The sequence below is a fragment of the Globicephala melas genome, chromosome 14, assembly GCF_963455315.2.
Source record: "Globicephala melas chromosome 14, mGloMel1.2, whole genome shotgun sequence".
NCBI classification, from domain to species: Eukaryota; Metazoa; Chordata; class Mammalia; order Artiodactyla; family Delphinidae; genus Globicephala; species Globicephala melas.
The window spans coordinates 40,563,291-40,581,331 of record NC_083327.1 but is presented as its reverse complement, the minus strand read 5'-3'; the positions used below and the strand labels follow the sequence as shown (position 1 = coordinate 40,581,331).

The window sequence follows — 18,041 nt, the reverse complement described above, 5'->3', positions numbered from 1 at the left end:
TTCCTCCTTCCCATGTTGCCTCAACTTCTTTCCTGGGCACCAAAAAAGTTATTTATCTACGTGCTACTTCCTCCAATCCAATATCATGTTTGTAAGCTCAAGTCCTTTAAATCTGAAACTCCTATGGCAGGCCCTCAGTAAACATCTTTTTTTTTTTTAAATCAAGGTGTAATTGACATATAATATTATATTAGTTTCAGGTGTAAAAAATTGTAATGATTCAATATTTGTATGTATTGTGAAATGATCACCACAATAAACCTGGTAACATCTTCAGGGCATCTTCTTTTTGAACTTCTCAGATATTTTTGGTTGGAGTTTCTTTCTATCTGAAGGAATCATTTACAAGCTGAAGAACCTTCTGAGATGTGACCTGAGTTTTGTTCTCAATAGTATCATCCTCCCCATCAACCAAGCCAGAACCCCAGACTTATCTTTGATTCAGCCTTCTTGATTTTCCTCATTTGTTCATTTGGTCCTGCCAATTCCTCTTTAAAAATGACTGTCACAAGTATTTCTTCTTTTCTCCAGTCTTATTGTTAGTTACTATTCTGTTATGGAGAATGTTGCATTTGGAAGATTTCATCTGAGCTCTGCTTCTGGCTGATGGCCTAACTTCTTCATCTTCATGAGGAGGTTGTAACAGGATTGTCGCGAGCCCCTTTTGGAAGCTAACATTCTGTTATACTAATCCAGGGTCTTTCCTTCTCACCCTTTCATTGCAGTGACTCCTAATCGTTTTTCACACCTCTAATCTCAGTCCTTCCTAATAAAATGAGTCTTCATATGTAACTTTCATTGCCTTTAGGATAAAATCTTATATTTCCGGGTCTCCATTTATTCATGTCATCATTTCTCTGCTTAATCATTATCATTGGCTCGATTAGGCAAAGTGGAAGCTTCACCCATCTTCACAGCCTTCCTTTCCTTCACCTACAGAATCAAATTGGTTACTAAATTATATCACTTCTGACGCAGGAATGTCTTTTTTTTTTTTTTTTTAGAAATGTCTTTTGAGTCCATATTTGTTCTCCTCTGCCTATTCTAATCTAGTCCTCATCTTCTCTTTGGACGTTTGAGCAACCTCCCAGATGTTTGCTCTGCCACCAGTTTGTAGTTACCAGATTTATCTCTCTGAGCAAAGATCTGTTACGTATCTTCTCTGTTCTCAAAACCTTTTGCTCCACACTGTTTATATATGAAGTACAAGTTTCTTTGCAGAACTCATTTGGTCCCTTCCCTTTACTTTTCTGACCTAACCTCATCTCTTGCACCTTGTCATCATGCCCCCAGCTTCCAGCCATACTGAATACCAGCGGTTTCCTGTTTATTTCTTTCACGCTCTACTTCTACCTGGAGTTCTCTGACCCTCTCATCCTTTTCTGCCTGGGAAACTCCTCCCTCAAAGGCATCACTATGTAGTTATCTTCCTTAAAGCTCTGAGAAGAAATACTAATCTCATTCTCTCTGTGCCTGTTATGCATACGTCTTGGATGCAGAGGGGGTCATATCAGAGTTATCTGTTTATATTTCCCACTCAGAACCTCTTTCCAGGTGGATTGTGAACTCTGATATCTAGGGTAGCTAGTCTTTAATTTTGTTCATCCTCAGAGTTCGGCACAGTATTGGAACACAGAATATTGACTCTGTGTTTGTTTGTTGCTTGATGTAAAATAAAACAGTAAGGAGCCTCTGTTTTCCTTAGAAACAAAAAAGGATTTTAACCCTGTTAGTTTGAAGACTAAAATTTTTCCCTTGATTTTGCTTGAGCTTGAATTCCTTCATCTTTTCTTAAAAGATTCTTCTAAATTTTTTGTCTGTCATAGGTCCTTGGGACCAAAGATGGCCCAGGGCTGATCTGGACACCTGGTAGTATTATTAATAGGAGCCAAAAAGCCTTGGACCTGTCTAATTATGATTGTAACGAGTGGGGTTTGACCATACCTTAACTACACTTGTGCATACGAGCTGCTGAATGGTGCTTCACCTTGCTAAACGTGACTGGAGGCTGGTCATCAAACTTGGACATTTTTGAAAGGTATAAGACTTTTTTTCATCAGACCAGTTCCTAATAGTTCATTCAAAAGTTGTTCCTACTGAAACTGCATCTTTAGGCTTGAGAAATTCTTCCCTGAATTACATTTAAATTCTACCACTGAGCCTAGTTTTCTGCCTGAGATAATGCTTTCATTTTAAGGCAGTGATTTCTACAATTTGCACAAATATGTGCTTCTTATTTTTTGTACTATCTATAGAATTGCTTGCATCAAGAGTTTTCCAGAACATAGTGTCTCAGATGGAAAATGTAATAGAATCCCAGTCTCTGCCAAATTAATTTTTCTATTTTGTAGTTATATAATGTTCCCATTGAACACTTGTTTTTCTTTGTGATGAATGCTGAGAGGGAAGCTGGCATGGTTTTGATACATATTACAGATGTATAGGAGAAATGTCTTTAAATTCAAAACATTCTATATTAAATAAATCCATGTTTATACTATAAATTTATTTTTAATTCACCTGGATTTATTTAGTAAACTTTAATTATTTTCAATGTGCAGTTGCTCTGACGGTAGTATCTAATACGCACTAAAATTTAGAAAGCAGTTTCCCTGAAGGCTTTGGAATTGCTCTGTCTTTATTACAGTAAATAATAAACTTCTTTTATTTAGATAAAAGTAATTTAGAAATAAAATAGTTTTAGGGAAGAACTGGGCTGCCTCTAAAAGCCAGGTTATCACAGCCATGGAGGCCAGGTTCACCTCCTTTTCAGCCTTGTCGGGTAAAAGAACAAATTATACCTTTATGATACTTAATATTATGTGTGCCTGAAACATGTAAGCCATGGGGTATGAATTTTCACACGAGCTCCCGGAGAAGGGCTCTCACATGGGACGAGAGCAATAAGGCTTCTCTGCCCCATGTGCCAGTCACTGAAATATTTGTGGGCATTGTGGGAAAGGACAAATCTTTAGTTTTCATAACTAAGGTATTGGCATCTGACCACAGATTAGCATTGAAATAGCACAGTGATGAAAGTGAGTCCATATGCCCGCTGGGATTCTGCCACTTCTTCATATCGTGAACCTCAGAGGTGCTACATCATTGCTTATCATCCAACAGTTAATGTACAAGAGAACTGGTGATGATATATGCACTTTATTTCATTCTCAATGCAAAAGCTGCAGATAAATCTTAAGTTTGCAGATTTTTGAGTATTTTATTAATTTAGCAGATGGAAGTTATATTTAAACTTATTAAGTGAAATAATTACTGGGTTTGTTCCTAGATCCTATCCATATAATTCAGAGTAAGAGGCCTATGCTTCAGTCTATTCTGCTCAGGCTTTCAAATTCTTTTGACAGCCTGGATGTGAAATTCAAAAGTCATTAATGTGATGTGTTAATTTTGCACTTTTTGACTTACTGCAAAAATCTTATAGTTTCCATAGCAACAATAACCTATCCAGATTGTGTAATATTCTTTACAGTATTAAAAATAAAACTATGCAATTACATGAGCTTTTGGAGCACTTCATTTAGGGGAACTGGGGATTGAAATATTTCTGTTTAAAAGAAAATTATAATTCCATATGAAAATTTTGTCAGAAAGCATGTATAACTTTAAGAATTTATTCAATTAAACATTTAGTAGTAGATACCTGGTAGTTAATTTAATTATTACTTGTATGAAATTTACATTGTAAGCATTGTGTTAAGCATCTCAGGCAGAAATGCTTTCACACACATACCCATACATACTTTCAAGGTATGAGGGATATTTGGCTTTAATTACATTCAGTCACCTTCACCTGCTGCTTGTACTTCTTAGTGGCCCCTGGGTGGTCTGAAAAACGTGTAGTTTTATGTTTGGAGGAAACAGGATGGAGAAAAAGGAACACTTTGCTCTTTAAAACATGCCTAAGATATCACTTTGAAAATACTAAAGATTGTTTTAATAGGTGACTGTTTTCAGAGTATCAAATTATTTTGTATTTTTTCTTTTTCCCTCTAATTCTAATTTAAAAGACAATGTAATATTGGCATTAAGGTAGTTAACATAACTTTCTACATCTTAACACAACTTTTTCTTTTTTTATATCACCTTCAACATATGTCTAAATGTACATATTTTTATACGGTATGATTTATATATTTTCTCAGCAACATATGGTAAACATTTTCCATGTTTCCAATGATCTCCATGATTATCATTTTAATAATTGCGTAACAGTCTATCCTGTTGACATATGTGGTACAATTTCTGTTTATCAAAATGCTGCTTAATTGTTTCCTGAATGTCATATATTGGAAGAAAAATGGATATAATTTTCAGACTGTGGGAAAAAGTAACCATAACTCAATTATTTGCTCAAAACAGACGATTGTGAAAATCTTCAAAATGCACGTAAAATGATGTTTTAAAATGCATATTATGAGTAACCTCTTAAACTGCTTTATCTGCTAGTAAACACAGAATGGGGAAAATGAGGAATAGGTAAGTAGGATAGATGCAGCACTACTTAGGTACTATCATTTGACAAAACCTTCATGACATGGTGATACCCTGTTGAGGCTCTAATATAGTCAAAAGGCAAAACTCAGAGGGCATGGATTATACTCCTCTTGTCAGAATAACCAGTGGTAGGAATCACATTTGTGACATTCAGCTGGGGCCTTGCTGTGGCTGGTTCTGGTGTCAGTACCCTGAGGATACAGTGTTGCACTAGACACTCATCTGATACTATTACTGTTTTTATGGACCTATCACCATTATTGATCTGTTGTCTTCCCTTGGTTAAGCACCCTGGTAACTAGCGGGGTTTCCCAGAATTCCTTAATTCTACCTCCATTAATTGGAAAATTCACTGTAACTACTGAGTTTTTCCTAGATATCTTGAGAATGAGGTGTTGGTGGCCAATTTTTAAGTGTTTCCAAGGCTTTTGGTTGAGGTCTTAGGGATTTTGAATGTCCCCTATCCTAGGTGAAAACTAGCGTGTCTTAGTGGGTAAACATTCTTCTATAACTCCCCCATTTATTAAGTGGTTCTTATACTGTGAAATTACTTTAAACAAATGTAGAAGTTTACATCTGTCATTTATTTTTGTAATTAATGTTTATAACAGAATGCTTTCATGGACTCCAGATAATTAAGACAGTAGAATTATCTTACAATATGCTTGAGTTTATATTTATGCTTGTTTACTTTTTGAAACTAGTGCTGTGTTTAGTATCCTGTTCTGTTTCAGTTTTGTACTTCGTGTTTTGGCTCTGTCTAGTGTTTTCATTGTGACATGAATTTGTTTGGTATTTCACATTAATGTAATGGAAATATTATCAGAAATAATAAGCAATGCATGCATAGTGAGGGTGTTTACATATTACTGAGAGTTGTGCATTTCATTGTTTTTGTAGTTACAGTTTTGAATTTGAAAATAACTTGTAGAAAAAAATAATTTTTTTTGTTCATATGCAGAAAAGATGAAAAGGAATATGCATTGAAGCAAATTGAAGGCACAGGAATATCCATGTCGGCTTGTAGAGAGATTGCAGTAAGTGGACATAAATACATTATTTATTTTGTTATGATATTGGATGGTGATTGATATTAATATAAAAGCTTCACTAATATATAGAATGCATGTTATTTCAAAGATGTTAATTAGTTTAAGGATATTTTATATAAGATGAGAAAAGTTGCATAAACTTTTTGATTACTTGAAAGTCATCGTTGAACATTGTCTTAATGATATTTAGGATTTATAATCTTAGGAATACTGAGCTAAATGATTATTTAATTAATTTGAATTATGATTGAGTGTAATTATTAATTTAAATTAGTAATTTAATTAATATCTGTCTTTTCTGTAGTTTTAGGAGTGATATATGTCTTTATAGAGAAGAGGGTGATACTGTTAGATACTATGCATATAAAATACTTTTTCTGAAATAAGTGTTTTGGTGTTACATTTTACTAGTTGCTAGAAAAATAACAGTATCATAATAATAGGAGAATTCCTTAAAGAAAGATCATTTTTTTTTGTCTTTATATGGCATACTTGTACATTTAAGAAATGATTGTCCATAAGAATACCTAACATTTCCTGAGTATTTACCAGGTACCAGGCTTACTAAGTGCTTTAAAGTATTAATTAATTTAATTTTCACAATCATGAAATAAGTACTTTTAATATCCCCATTTTACAGATCAGTAAACAGAGGCAAAATCATAATTATGGCTTAGAAGTCTTAATATTATGTTCCCTTATTATAGTTCTTCAGTTTCTTATTTTAGTGTTTTAGTTTCTTATTGGGGCTTTATCATGATATCACATCTATAAGGGATTTCTGTCTCTAAATTATTAAATATATTGTCCATATCCATTAGATATTTCTGTCTCTCATTTGGTAATTATTACATATATTGCCCACGGTTCCATATTTCTACTTCACTCACATGGAAGCACTACATCATCACTCTTAATCATAAGAAAAAGAATGATGCAAAGAACACATGAGGCAGGATTTATTTACAACTGAGTGTCTGCCTTAGTGGCTAAGCTAGCCATGAGTCTCAGTTTCCTTATTTGTGAAATAAGGGAATTATAAGGTCCTTTCTAGTCATAAATTCTTTGATTTCAGAATGGGAGCTTCTCAGTAGACTGTGCACAGTTTGAAGGGCAGGGACCTTGTCTTTTTATCCCTAGTTCCTAGCATAACTACCTGGCACATAGCAGGTGCCCCATAAATGTTTTTTGAATAAATCAATAAATAAACAGAACAAAAAAGTTCTATATGATCCTAAGTTTGCTTTAGAATATAAATTTATTATTTAAAATGTTCATTTTGGCAGTTTTCCATTAACTGTAAATTGGTGTTTATAATGCCCTACCAGAATAAGCATTTGATATGTGATTTTTAACTCCCTGAAAGTCATAAACATTATTATTTCAATCAATATGAATATTACTGGTGTGCAATTTTGCTATTTTAGAGTATCATAATTTAGTATAGCATTAATTCAACTTCCGTGAATTAATTGGGTTAATAGCTGCAATTTAAGATATTGATTATTAGGAAATGAAAACCCAATTCTAGATGTTCTTTTTGAAACAGAGACATCTTCTGAGGAATACGTGGGTTCCGTTTTCTCAGCATCCTGACTAGCATTTGTCATGTCTTGTTTTATGATAGTAGCCATTTTAACAGGTGTGAGGTGATATCCTACTGTGGTTTTGATTTGCATTTCCTTGATGATTAGTCATGTTGAGCACCTTTTCATGGACCTGCTGGCCATCTGTATATTTTATTCTTTGGAAAAATATCTGTTCAGTCCCTCTGCCCATTTTTTAATTGGATGATGATGTTGATGATGATTTTTGCAATTGAGTTGTATGCTTTCCTGATATATTTTAGATATTAACCACTTATCAGATAAATAGTTTGCAAATATCTTCTACTCTGTAGGTTGCCTTTTCATTTTGTTGATTGCTTCTTTTGTTGTGCAGAAGCTGGAAAACTCATTCACAGTCTCTATATTTTTATTGAGGGTTTGCCTAATAGAACTTTAGGAAGTATGCAGAGTTTCTGGATTGAGTAATTTTTTTTATCATTTCCTGAATGACTTAACTGCAACATGATAGGGATTTTGACAGAGAGTTTGCATGTATGTTATTGCATAGTGGCTAAGTGCACACTTTGTAAATTATAAGCTCACGGGCACAGTTTTATAATTATTGCTTTATACAGTTGTCTTTTTTTTTTTTTTAACATCTTTATTGGAGTATAATTGCTTTACAATGGTTAGTTAGTTTCTGCTTTATAACAAAGTGAATCAGTTATACATATACATATGTTCCCATATCTCTTCCCTCTTGCGTCTCCCTCCCTCCCACCCTCCCTATCCCACCCCTGTAGGTGGTCACAAACCACCGAGCTGATCTCCCTGTGCTATGCGGCTGCTTCCCACTAGCTATCTGTTTTACGTTTGGTAGTGTATATGTCTATGCCACTCTCTCGCTTTGTCACAGCTTACACTTCCCCCTCCCCATATCATTAAGTCCATTCTCTAGTAGGTCTGTGTCTTTATTCCTGTCTTACCCCTAGGTTCTTCATGTCATTTTTTTTTCTTAAATTCCATATATATGTGTTAGCATACAGTGTTTGTCTTTCTCTTTCTGACTTACTTCACTCTGTATGACAGACTCTAGGTCCATCCACCTCATTACAAATAGCTCAATTTCCTTTCTTTTTATGGCCGAGTAATATTCCATTGTATATATGTGCTATGCAGTTGTCTTTTAAATCACATAGAAGAAAAAAGAGTTAAGAACAAAAATACATTTATGCTGTCTTTTCTGTTTACCCATGTTGTTACCTTTACCAGTGCTCTTTATTTTTTGTGTAGATATGGGTTACTGTCATATATATAGTTCTTTGATTTTAACTGAAGGTCTCCCTTTAGTATTTTTTTGTAGAGCAGATCTTCTAGGAATGAATTTTCTCAGTTTTTGTATTTGGGACTATCTTAATTTCTTCTTTTTTTCCTTTATCACCTATTTCTCCTTTGTTTTTTGCAGCATAGTTTTGACGGATATAGAATTCTTGAATGACAGTCTTTTTCTTTCTTCACCTTGACTATGTTATCTCACTGCCTTTTGGCCTCCATGGTTTCTGATGAGAAGTCAGCTGTTAATGCATGAAAATCTCTTGAACATTAGGAGTTATTTTCTTGCTACTTTCAAGATTCTCTCTTTGTCTTTGTCTTTTGAAAGTTTGATTGTATGTGTAGGTGTGGAACCTACTTTGAATTCGTTGAGTTTCTTGGATGTAGAGATTAATTTTTTTTTTTTAATCAGAGTTGGGTAGTTTTCAGCCATCATTTCTTTAGATATTCTTTCTGCCCTTTTCTTTCTCTCCTCTCCTCCTGAGACTGCCATTATGAGTATATTTATAGGCTTGATGGTCTCCCAAAGGTCACTGAGGCTCTGTTGATTTTTTTCTAATTCTCTTTTTCTATTTATTGCTCAGACAGGATGTTTTCAATTGCCTATCTTCAAGTTTAATGATTCTTTCTTCTGCCAGCTTGAATTTGCTGCTAAGCCCCCCTCTAGTGAAATTTTCATTGTAGTTATTTTACTTTTTGATTCCAAAATTGCTGTATGGTTCTTCTTCTTTTTTTAAATAGACTTTACTTTTTAGAGCAGTATTAAGTTTACAGCAAAATTGAATGAAAGTTCTAGAGATTTCCCATATACTCCCTACCCCCCCACATGCATAGCCTAACCTATTATCAACATCCTCCACCAGAGTAGTACATTTGTTACAACTGATGAACCTATGCTGATACTCAAAGACCATAGTTTACATTAGGGTTCACTCTTGGTGTTGTATATTTTATGGGTTTGGACGGATGTCTAATGACATGTATCCACCATTATGGTATCATACGGAGTAGTTCCACTGCCCTAAAAATCTTCTGTGCCCCACCTGTTCATCCTAAACCCATTCCCCACCCCCCTTCCCCATAATCACAGATCTTTTTACTGTTTACATAATTTTGCCTTTTCCAGAATGTCATATAGATGGAATCATACCGTATGTAGCCTTTTGAAATTGGCGTCTTTCACTTAATAATATGCATTTAAAATTCCTCCATATCTGTCATGGCTTGATAGCTCATTTCTTTTTAGTGCTGAATAATATTCCATCGTCTGGATGTATTACAGTTTGTTTACACATTCATCTACCAAAGTACATCTTGGTTGCTTCCAAGTTTTGGTAATTATGAGTAAAGCTGCTGTAAACATTGTGTGTAGGGTTTTTTGTGGACATAACTTTTCAATTCCTTTGGGCAAATATCAGCACAGTTGCTGGACTGCATGGTAAGAGTATGTTTAGTTTAGTAAGAAACCACCAAACTGTCTTACAAAGTGGCTGTGCCATTTTGCATTCTCACTACGAGTGGATGAGAGTTCCTGTTGCTCCACATCCTCACCAATATTTGTTGTTGTCAGTGTTCTGGATTTAGCCATTCTAATAGGTGTGTAGTGGTATCTTGTTGTTTAATGAAACTCTGCTTTAGCCTTTAAGTCCTGCTTGTATGGCATTAAGAGATGTGAGATTAGAGTCTTTTCGGATATTTCCTGGACATACCCACAGCTTTGCATATTGGCATGATTACAGTCTTTATTACCTAGTTTCAATTCTAGAAAATGAAAACTAATCTGTAGTGGTGGATAGTAGATCATTGACTGTGTGGGGATAGGAATAGAAACAGGGATATATTACAAAGGAGCATGAGGAGTCTCTTGGGGGTGATGTAAGTCTTCATCATTGTGATTGTCATGATGGTTTCATGGGTTTGTATCAACAATAAAACTCGAAAATGGTATGCACTTATAGCTCAGTAAATTCAGGGGGAAATCAGTAAAGGCATATGGGATTATTAGTGGATCAAGGGTCTGTGAAAGAGGAATTTGTAAGAATCAATGGATCACAAGCAAAACTGGAGGGATTGGCCTTGAATAGGAAATGGAACAGATAGTTCATCCTGTGAACCTACAGTGACGGAAGAAAGGATGGTGTCAACATATGTCAGTTTGCTAGGGAGATGATGAGGTAGTTACATTCTTGTGTGCCTCTTTTTGTGTGTGTGTGAATGTTAATGTGGTGAATGTTTTAAGTTATTGAAGGCTATGTGAAAATGTGCTGATCAAAAATAAGGTTGTAGAAGTGTTATAGTCCACCTAAAGTAGGAGACCAGTCATGGCACCAGTCTGCATGACTGTACTGTTTTCTTCATTATAAGCCCAGTGTAAGAAGGGAGAATTCGAATTTTTTTTGACTGATGCAGTAGGACAGGAAATGTAAGGTGGTAGAGAGTCAGAGAGGTTAGGAGGGACTGATAGGTTGGGGAGAATGTAGACAACATCATAAATGAAAAAGCAGATAGAACTTGTTCTTTGCCTTTTTCCTTCTGTATCCCATAATATTATCTACCTCCTGGCATTTTCTCGTTCATATATAGACACATAGGTAGGAGGCTTTTGATTTGGAGAAAATTAGGAACAGTTTCACTCATTACTCTAAAAGAATGGGACTGTGACTGCAGGACACCTTCTGAGAGCAGGGTTGAATGATGAGAAAAGAAGTCAAAGAACTTGTAGCCATGGAGTGAACTTGGAAGAATGTGTACAGGATGGGAAGAAGTTTAAGAACTAAGATGCATCACTACCTCAAGTGTCAGCAATAAAGAAAATCGTATCACATTTTAATTTCATTTGAACCTTATTGATCACAGGTGAATTATAACCCCATATCTTTGTACAGTGCTTTACAGTTTACAATATGCCGTAACAGGGAATAATTCTGGGTGATGAACATACTAGGAACACGTGAACATGAGCCCTTTTAGCTTGAGGTTACAGGGGAGTTCTAATGTAAAGTTTTTTTTTACCTTTGTGGCCTGTGTAATCACAAGGTTGCTAGGTTGAAAAAGTGATAAACACCATTAATTCAGATCCTATTAATTTGTTTCCTGGTTATGAAATTCAAAAGTGTTTATTATAAAATTCTCAGAGGGCTTCCCTGCTGGCACAGTGGTTGAGAGTCCACCTGCCAATGCAGGGGACACGGGTTCGTGCCCCGGTCCGGGAAGATCCCACATGCCGCAGAGCGGCTGGGCCCGTGAGCCATGGCCGCTGAGCCTGCGCGTCCGGAGCCTGTGCTCTGCAATGGGAGAGGCCACAACACTGAGAGGCCCGCATACCGCAAAAAAAAAAAAAAAAAAAAAAATTCTCAGAGAGTGTGGAAGAATCATGTTAAGAGCATCTGTTAACACTAACACTTAGAAATAATCAGTATTAATATTTTGTGTATAGTCTTCTAGACTTTTTTCTTTGCAAAAATACAGAGGATTTTTTTCCCATAAGAGTGAGGAGTCCATCAATTTTTTATAAAATGTAATTTCATCTGGGGTAATACAAAGGTAAAATTTTAACTATCAAAATAATAATTGTGGGCTTGCCTGATGGCGCAGTGGTTGAGAGTCCACCTGCCGATGCAGGGGATGCGGGTTCGTGCCCCGGTCCGGGAGAGGCCACAACAGTGAGAGGCCCGTGTACCGCAAAAAAAAAAAAAAAAAATTATGCTAGTTCTGTGGGATATAAGAAAAATTATAACTCTGGAGTACTCTTCAAAAAATTGAGATGGTCCCAAAGAAAGTGAAGACAGACTGGAAGGAAAATTAGTCAAGGGAAGAAGGATGGAGGGCATAGGTTGAGGAGGGAAGAGGAATAGAGAAAACCTGACTTCATGTCAGATTGCGTCTTCCTCAGTTTTGCCTTGTGTTGCTGAGAAGCCACTTCCTCAGTCACCTCTGCTCAGTTTTGCCCAGTGTATGTATCTGCCAGCATCCCAGAATCGATGCTCCCATGGTGACAGGTGGGATCAGTTGTAATGGATTGTTGCTTGCCGTTTTTCTGCATAGCACAAAGCAGGCAGGGTGGAGTGGCAGTTAAAACATTATTTGCTACTATTTTTTTTCCCTGTCTTGCCACCTTGGTGGCGTAGCAGGCCGCTATGTGAACTTAAGTGGAATGCTTAGAACTTTCCCTTGTCTTCAAGGAATTAGCCCTTGTTTTTTTTTTTTTTTTTTTTTTATGAAATGGAAATGGTAAAATGTGTGTTTGCTGTGGATTCCTTGAGAACTTTAATTCTTTTTTTATTTTTATTTATTTTATTTTTGGCTCTGTTGGGTCTTCGTTGCTGCACGCGGACTTTCTCTAATTGTGGCAAGCGGGGCCTTCTCTTTGCTGCGGTGCACGAGCTTCTCATTGTGGTGGCTTCCCTTGTTGTGGAGCATGGGCTCTAGGCACGTGGGCTTCAGTAGTTGTGGCATGCGGGCTCAGTAGTTGTGGCTTGCGGGCTCTAGAGTGCAAGCTCAGTAGTTGTGGTGCATGGGCTTAGTTGTTCCACAGGATGTGGGATCTTCCCGGACCAGGGCTCGAACCCGTGTCCCCTGCATTGACAGGTGGATTCTTAACCACTGTGCCACCAGGGAAGTCTCAAAGCTCTAATTCTTACTAATACATTTATTTTTATCAATCTTAAAACTGTTTTGTTAAATTTCATGAATTGAAAGTTGAGAAATGTCTGTTTATTTTCATTAAGATTATTTAATTGTATCTCAATTGCTTTTATGTTGCACTGAGTGCAGATTTTTTCTTAAATATGTGTCCAACTTTCTAAGAGTATAGATTTGTGGAAATAAATCTGTGATTCAGGTACTTTACCCTTTCTATGCAAGGGACAAAATCAAAATATAGTATTAAGATTTTTGTGAAAAATACTAAAGGTATAAAAAGTTTTCTTTTTTCAGTAGACTTTTAACATGGTCTTCTGTAATAATTATTTTCATAAAAAGTTTGGCATGATTTGGGAGACTAGAACTAAATTAATCATGTATGAAATCATCTTGGAGCAAAATCTGTTCTTTGGTATGATCTTTGTGTTCTCCTTAGAGACAAACAGAAGTTTACTTTTGGGATTGAAGACTCAGCATAGATTTTTTTCTTCTTTAAAATGTGGGGATTTTTTTTTTCCCCTTGCATTGGATAGTGATATTTACTACTTTTCTCATGAAGATAATATATTTAGTTTGTTTGGCATTTAAATAAATATATTCTTGCTGACTCTTGTAATGAAAAATGAAGCCTTGTATGAGTTGGGGAGTAGGGTTTGGGATTATTTTAGGATGAGTCTGGGAGATGGATATAGGGTCAGCACAAAGGGAGGAACCATCATAGGATAGAAAATAAATCCTTTCAAAAGCTGAAAAAGTGCAAGGGGGCGGGTAGAAGGAGTCAGCAAGCAAGATAGATTCTCCAGTCCTTTCGTGTATCTGTCTACCTTATTGTAGATATTAGGTCATGAGTCTCTTCAAAGTTATTATTATTTGTGTGTGTGTGTGTGTGTGTGTGTGTACGTGTACGTGTGTGTGCATGCATGCACCTTTTGGAGTATGTTTCAAGCTGCTTTATGTTTCCTCTGAGAAGACTAAGTGACCAATCTTTGTATTCTCAGCAGCAGATTTAAATACCTATTGTTGCCAGTGGTAGAAAAGAGGTGGGCCATATAAGTTTCTGGGGTTTTGTATAAAGGTGACAAATGTGAGAAGGAACAGTTTGAGAAGAGATAATACTGGTCTTGCTCACCAGTTTCTCGTGTGTGTGTGTCAATGGTTCTTTTATTATTATTATTGATAGTAACTTTTTCCTATTTAAACTCTGACTAAAAAAACATCACTTTTAGTTAAAATTGTTTTCTGTGGTCAAAGTAAGTTATTTTTAAGGAACTACACATTTAATTTTTAAAGTTTATTATTATAGAAGATACTGAATTATAAAATTTAACAAACTTGGTAATTCTACATTCAAAATAAGAGACTGAAGTGGGAAAACAAAGTATTTATTTGAAAAAAAAATATGCCTTAGGTTTCAGATTGTAAAGGGGGAGAGAATATGGACTTTGGTATCAGATAGACTTGAGGTTGTATCTGGACTTCACCATTACTTCTCTATATCTTGAGCAAGGACCCATTTTCTAGGTGGCTGTAGAAATGAAGGTGTTTTCAGGGAGAATCAGGTTGTACCTGATTTGCTTCGAGGGCTGGCAGTGCCAAGGAAGCAGGCCATGCAGCAGTCCACAGGTTGCTCGGATTCTCAGAATCCCTGAGCCTCTTAACTTGCTGATGTTCCAGATCATCCTCAGCTTCACCTTATAACCAGACTATCAACTAAATCTCATAAATATTTTGACAAAACACTTCTTTTCAAATATGTTCAAGAATCATGTAAGTTCTTAGGAGGGAGGAGTTGCATGTGAGAGGAGAGAGTCTGAGCCTTGCATATATGTTAGTGGTACATACTGCATCTAAGTTTTTGGGTTAAAATATGGCTAATTTCCACTCTTATTTCTAGTTCATCTTTCAGACTACTTTGATTTATCTGGATTTGGAATTAAACATCTTTCTCAGTCTGTGCAGTCTCTTTTTTTCTTTTTTTGGCCTAATAAAAATTATTAATCCTATAAACCAACTATCAACATATCTGATTTCTGTTAACCTTAGTTTCTTCATGTCTAAAATTAGATTAATAGTACCTAATCTCACAGAATTGTAGTAAGGATAAATTAAAGTATGTAAGCCTTTTGGCTCATAACCTTCAGTTCCCAGTGAAGGTTAGCTTTCCCATTTTCTTTTAAGTTGAATTTGTTAGTGTGATGGAAAAGTAAATTGTGGGTGGCCTTAGCTTAGATCAGTAATAATAAATAGGGGGCCGGTAAATGTCTTTTAAAAATTCAGTCACTTTGTTGTGGTCTCTGAATGCTAAGTTATATTTAAAATGTACTTCAGCGGCAGATACAGTTGTGCCCCTTCCTCAAATATATCAGTCAGTTAACAGATATTGATCACTACTCTTTGGAACACATAGTGTTGCTTGCTGAGAGAATACAGAGCAGTATTTTCAGGAAGGTGGCAGTCTTTTTAAATCAGTTTTTGGGAATGTGAAATGTCTTTTCCCTCAGGAAACATTGACATAAATGATGCCCAGGTTACTGGTCTCTGCCACCAAAACCTGTTTGGCCTATGGGTAGCTGAATTATGGTACTCTAGTACTGTAGTACTTGAGGGCTACTTATAACATTGTTTCTATGGAGAACACATTCAGAATTAAAATCTTACATGCCAGGATACATCTTGCCTTGTCATAGTTTTTTAAATGGGAACAGGTTCTTCAGGTTCAGGTCACTGGCCAAGAATTCAAGGCATTAGAAATTAGAGTAGGGATTGGGGGAGATAAGCCATAGTGTCAGAGGATAGGTGGTTTTATGGCACCCAGAAGTATGGAATGGAAATTGTATTATCCAAGCAGCGGGTTTGGGGGATAGTTCTTCACCTGGGAGAAAAAGAGTAGGGAGTAGATAATGAGGGAGTTAAGGCAGGCTGGGGGACCTGTTAGGCAGCTGGTAGGGTTTCAGGTAGTAACCAGGAAAACGAGGAATGGAGGCACTTGGCCGATCAGTAGCCATCTTGAGTCAGTGGAGAGAGCTAGTGGACAGGGAAGTCTAAAGTGATAGGGATCACAAATAGGGAAAGGCCGTAATTAGGATTTTGGTACAATAACACATTTTAACAAAAAATTTAGATTATTTGGGAAAAGGAGTTTAGTTACTTCAGGTACCAGTAGATTATCATAATGACATAGTCTCACATATTATTCTTCTCTTACTTTGGCCTTATATGACTTCTGGTGGTATAAGCTGTTCACATTTTTAATATAGATCTTTGACTTAAATAATGAACGAACGGGTGGTGCAGTGGTTAAGAATCCGCCTGCCAGTGCAGGGGACATGGGTTCGATCCCTGGTCCGGGAAGATCCCACATGCCATGGAGCAGCTAAGCCCGTGTGCCACAACATCTGAGCCTGCACTCTAGAGCCTGCAAGCCACAACTACTGAGCCTGCGTGCCACAACTACTGAAGCCCACGCACCTAGAGCCCATGTTGCGAAACAAGAGAATCCACTGCTATGAGAAGCCCATGCACCACAACGAAGAGTAGCCCCTGCTCGCCGTAACTAGAGAAAGCCCGCATGCAGCAACGAAGACCCAACACAGCCAAACAAATAATAAATAAATAAATAAAATAACGAACAAACAAACAGTAACCAATCAGAACAGTGCAAAGTCAAGATGAAGTAGAACTTTAACAGATACAAACTAGAGTTAATAGACTGCATTTGGAAAGGATGAAGATTATAGTTCAAAACCAGATAATTGTATTTTATTATAATGGACAGTTATATATTATTATAATGGGAATGAGATAAACTGATAAAACATAGATACAGTAAGTTCCCTACATATGAACCTTCAAGTTGCAGACTTTCAAAGATGTGAACCTGTGTTCGCGTGTCCAATCACGTTAAGTTAGTTCACGGGTCTGACATGCATGCATCCTCTACAAGTGTTGTGCTTTTTGTTTGTTTGTTTGTTTTTGCGGTACGCGGGCGTCTCACTGTTGCGGCCTCTCCCGCTGCAGAGCACAGGCTCCGGACGCGCAGGCTCAGCGGCCATGGCTCACAGGCCCAGCCACTCCGCGGCATGTGGGATCTTCCTGGACCGGGGCATGAACCCGCGTCCCCTGCATCGGCAGGCAGACTCTCAACCACTGTGCCACCAGGGAAGCCCAAGTGTTGTGCTTTTGTGTACTTTACTGTACAGTACTGTATAGAGTACAGTAGTACAGTATCTTTATTTCAAGCCCAGGATGTCCGGAACCAAGTGTAAAAGCAGCGGTGATGTAGCTGGTACTGCTGTACGTTTCAAGGTACTGTACTGTAAGATTAAAAATGTTTTCTTTATTTTTTATGTTTGTTTGTTTTTTATGTATTATTTGTGTGAAAAGTATTATAAACCTATTACAGTTCAGTACCATATAGCCGATTGTATTAGTTGGGTACCTGGGCTAACTTTGTTGAACTTACTAACAAATTGGACTTAAAAATGCTCTCTCAGAATGTAACTTGTTTGTATGTAGAAGGACTTACTGTATTGGTTTACAAGCTTCTTAGTATACTCAGCAGCTCAGTAATTTCAAAGCTTGAATGGGCTATTTTTCTTAGAAGATTGTTCTAATTAATTGGAAATTTTACAGTTTTTAGATTGTAGTGATGTTATTAGATAATATAGCGTTCAAATAGTTGAAGAAAATCAGCATTTAAAACAAAATGACTGCCAGCAGATTACAGTTTGCTTAAGATAATGTTAGGTATTCTTTTTTTTTAATTAATTAATTAATTTTATTTATTTATTTTTGACTGTGCTGGGTCTTTCTCGCTGTGTGCGTGCCCTCTCCAGCTGTGGCAAGTGGGGGCTACTCTTCGCTGCGGTGCACGGGCCTCCCACTGCGGTGGCTTCTCCTGTTGCGGAGCACGGGCTCTAGGCACGCGGGCGTCCGTAGTTGTGGCTCGCGGGCT

At 36.7% G+C, this 18,041-nt stretch overlaps 1 protein-coding gene across 2 annotated transcripts in view; it reads left to right on the top strand.

Annotated features, from left to right (window-relative positions):
- CDK19 (cyclin dependent kinase 19) overlaps window positions 1-18,041 on the top strand; it is a 179,655-nt gene that overhangs the window by 56,084 nt on the left and 105,530 nt on the right. For both annotated transcript variants that reach the window (XM_030882833.3, XM_030882834.3), the window contains one exon: window positions 5,477-5,552. In XM_030882833.3, coding sequence (XP_030738693.2) covers window positions 5,477-5,552 — 76 coding nt within the window. The remainder of the gene's footprint in view (window positions 1-5,476; window positions 5,553-18,041) is intronic.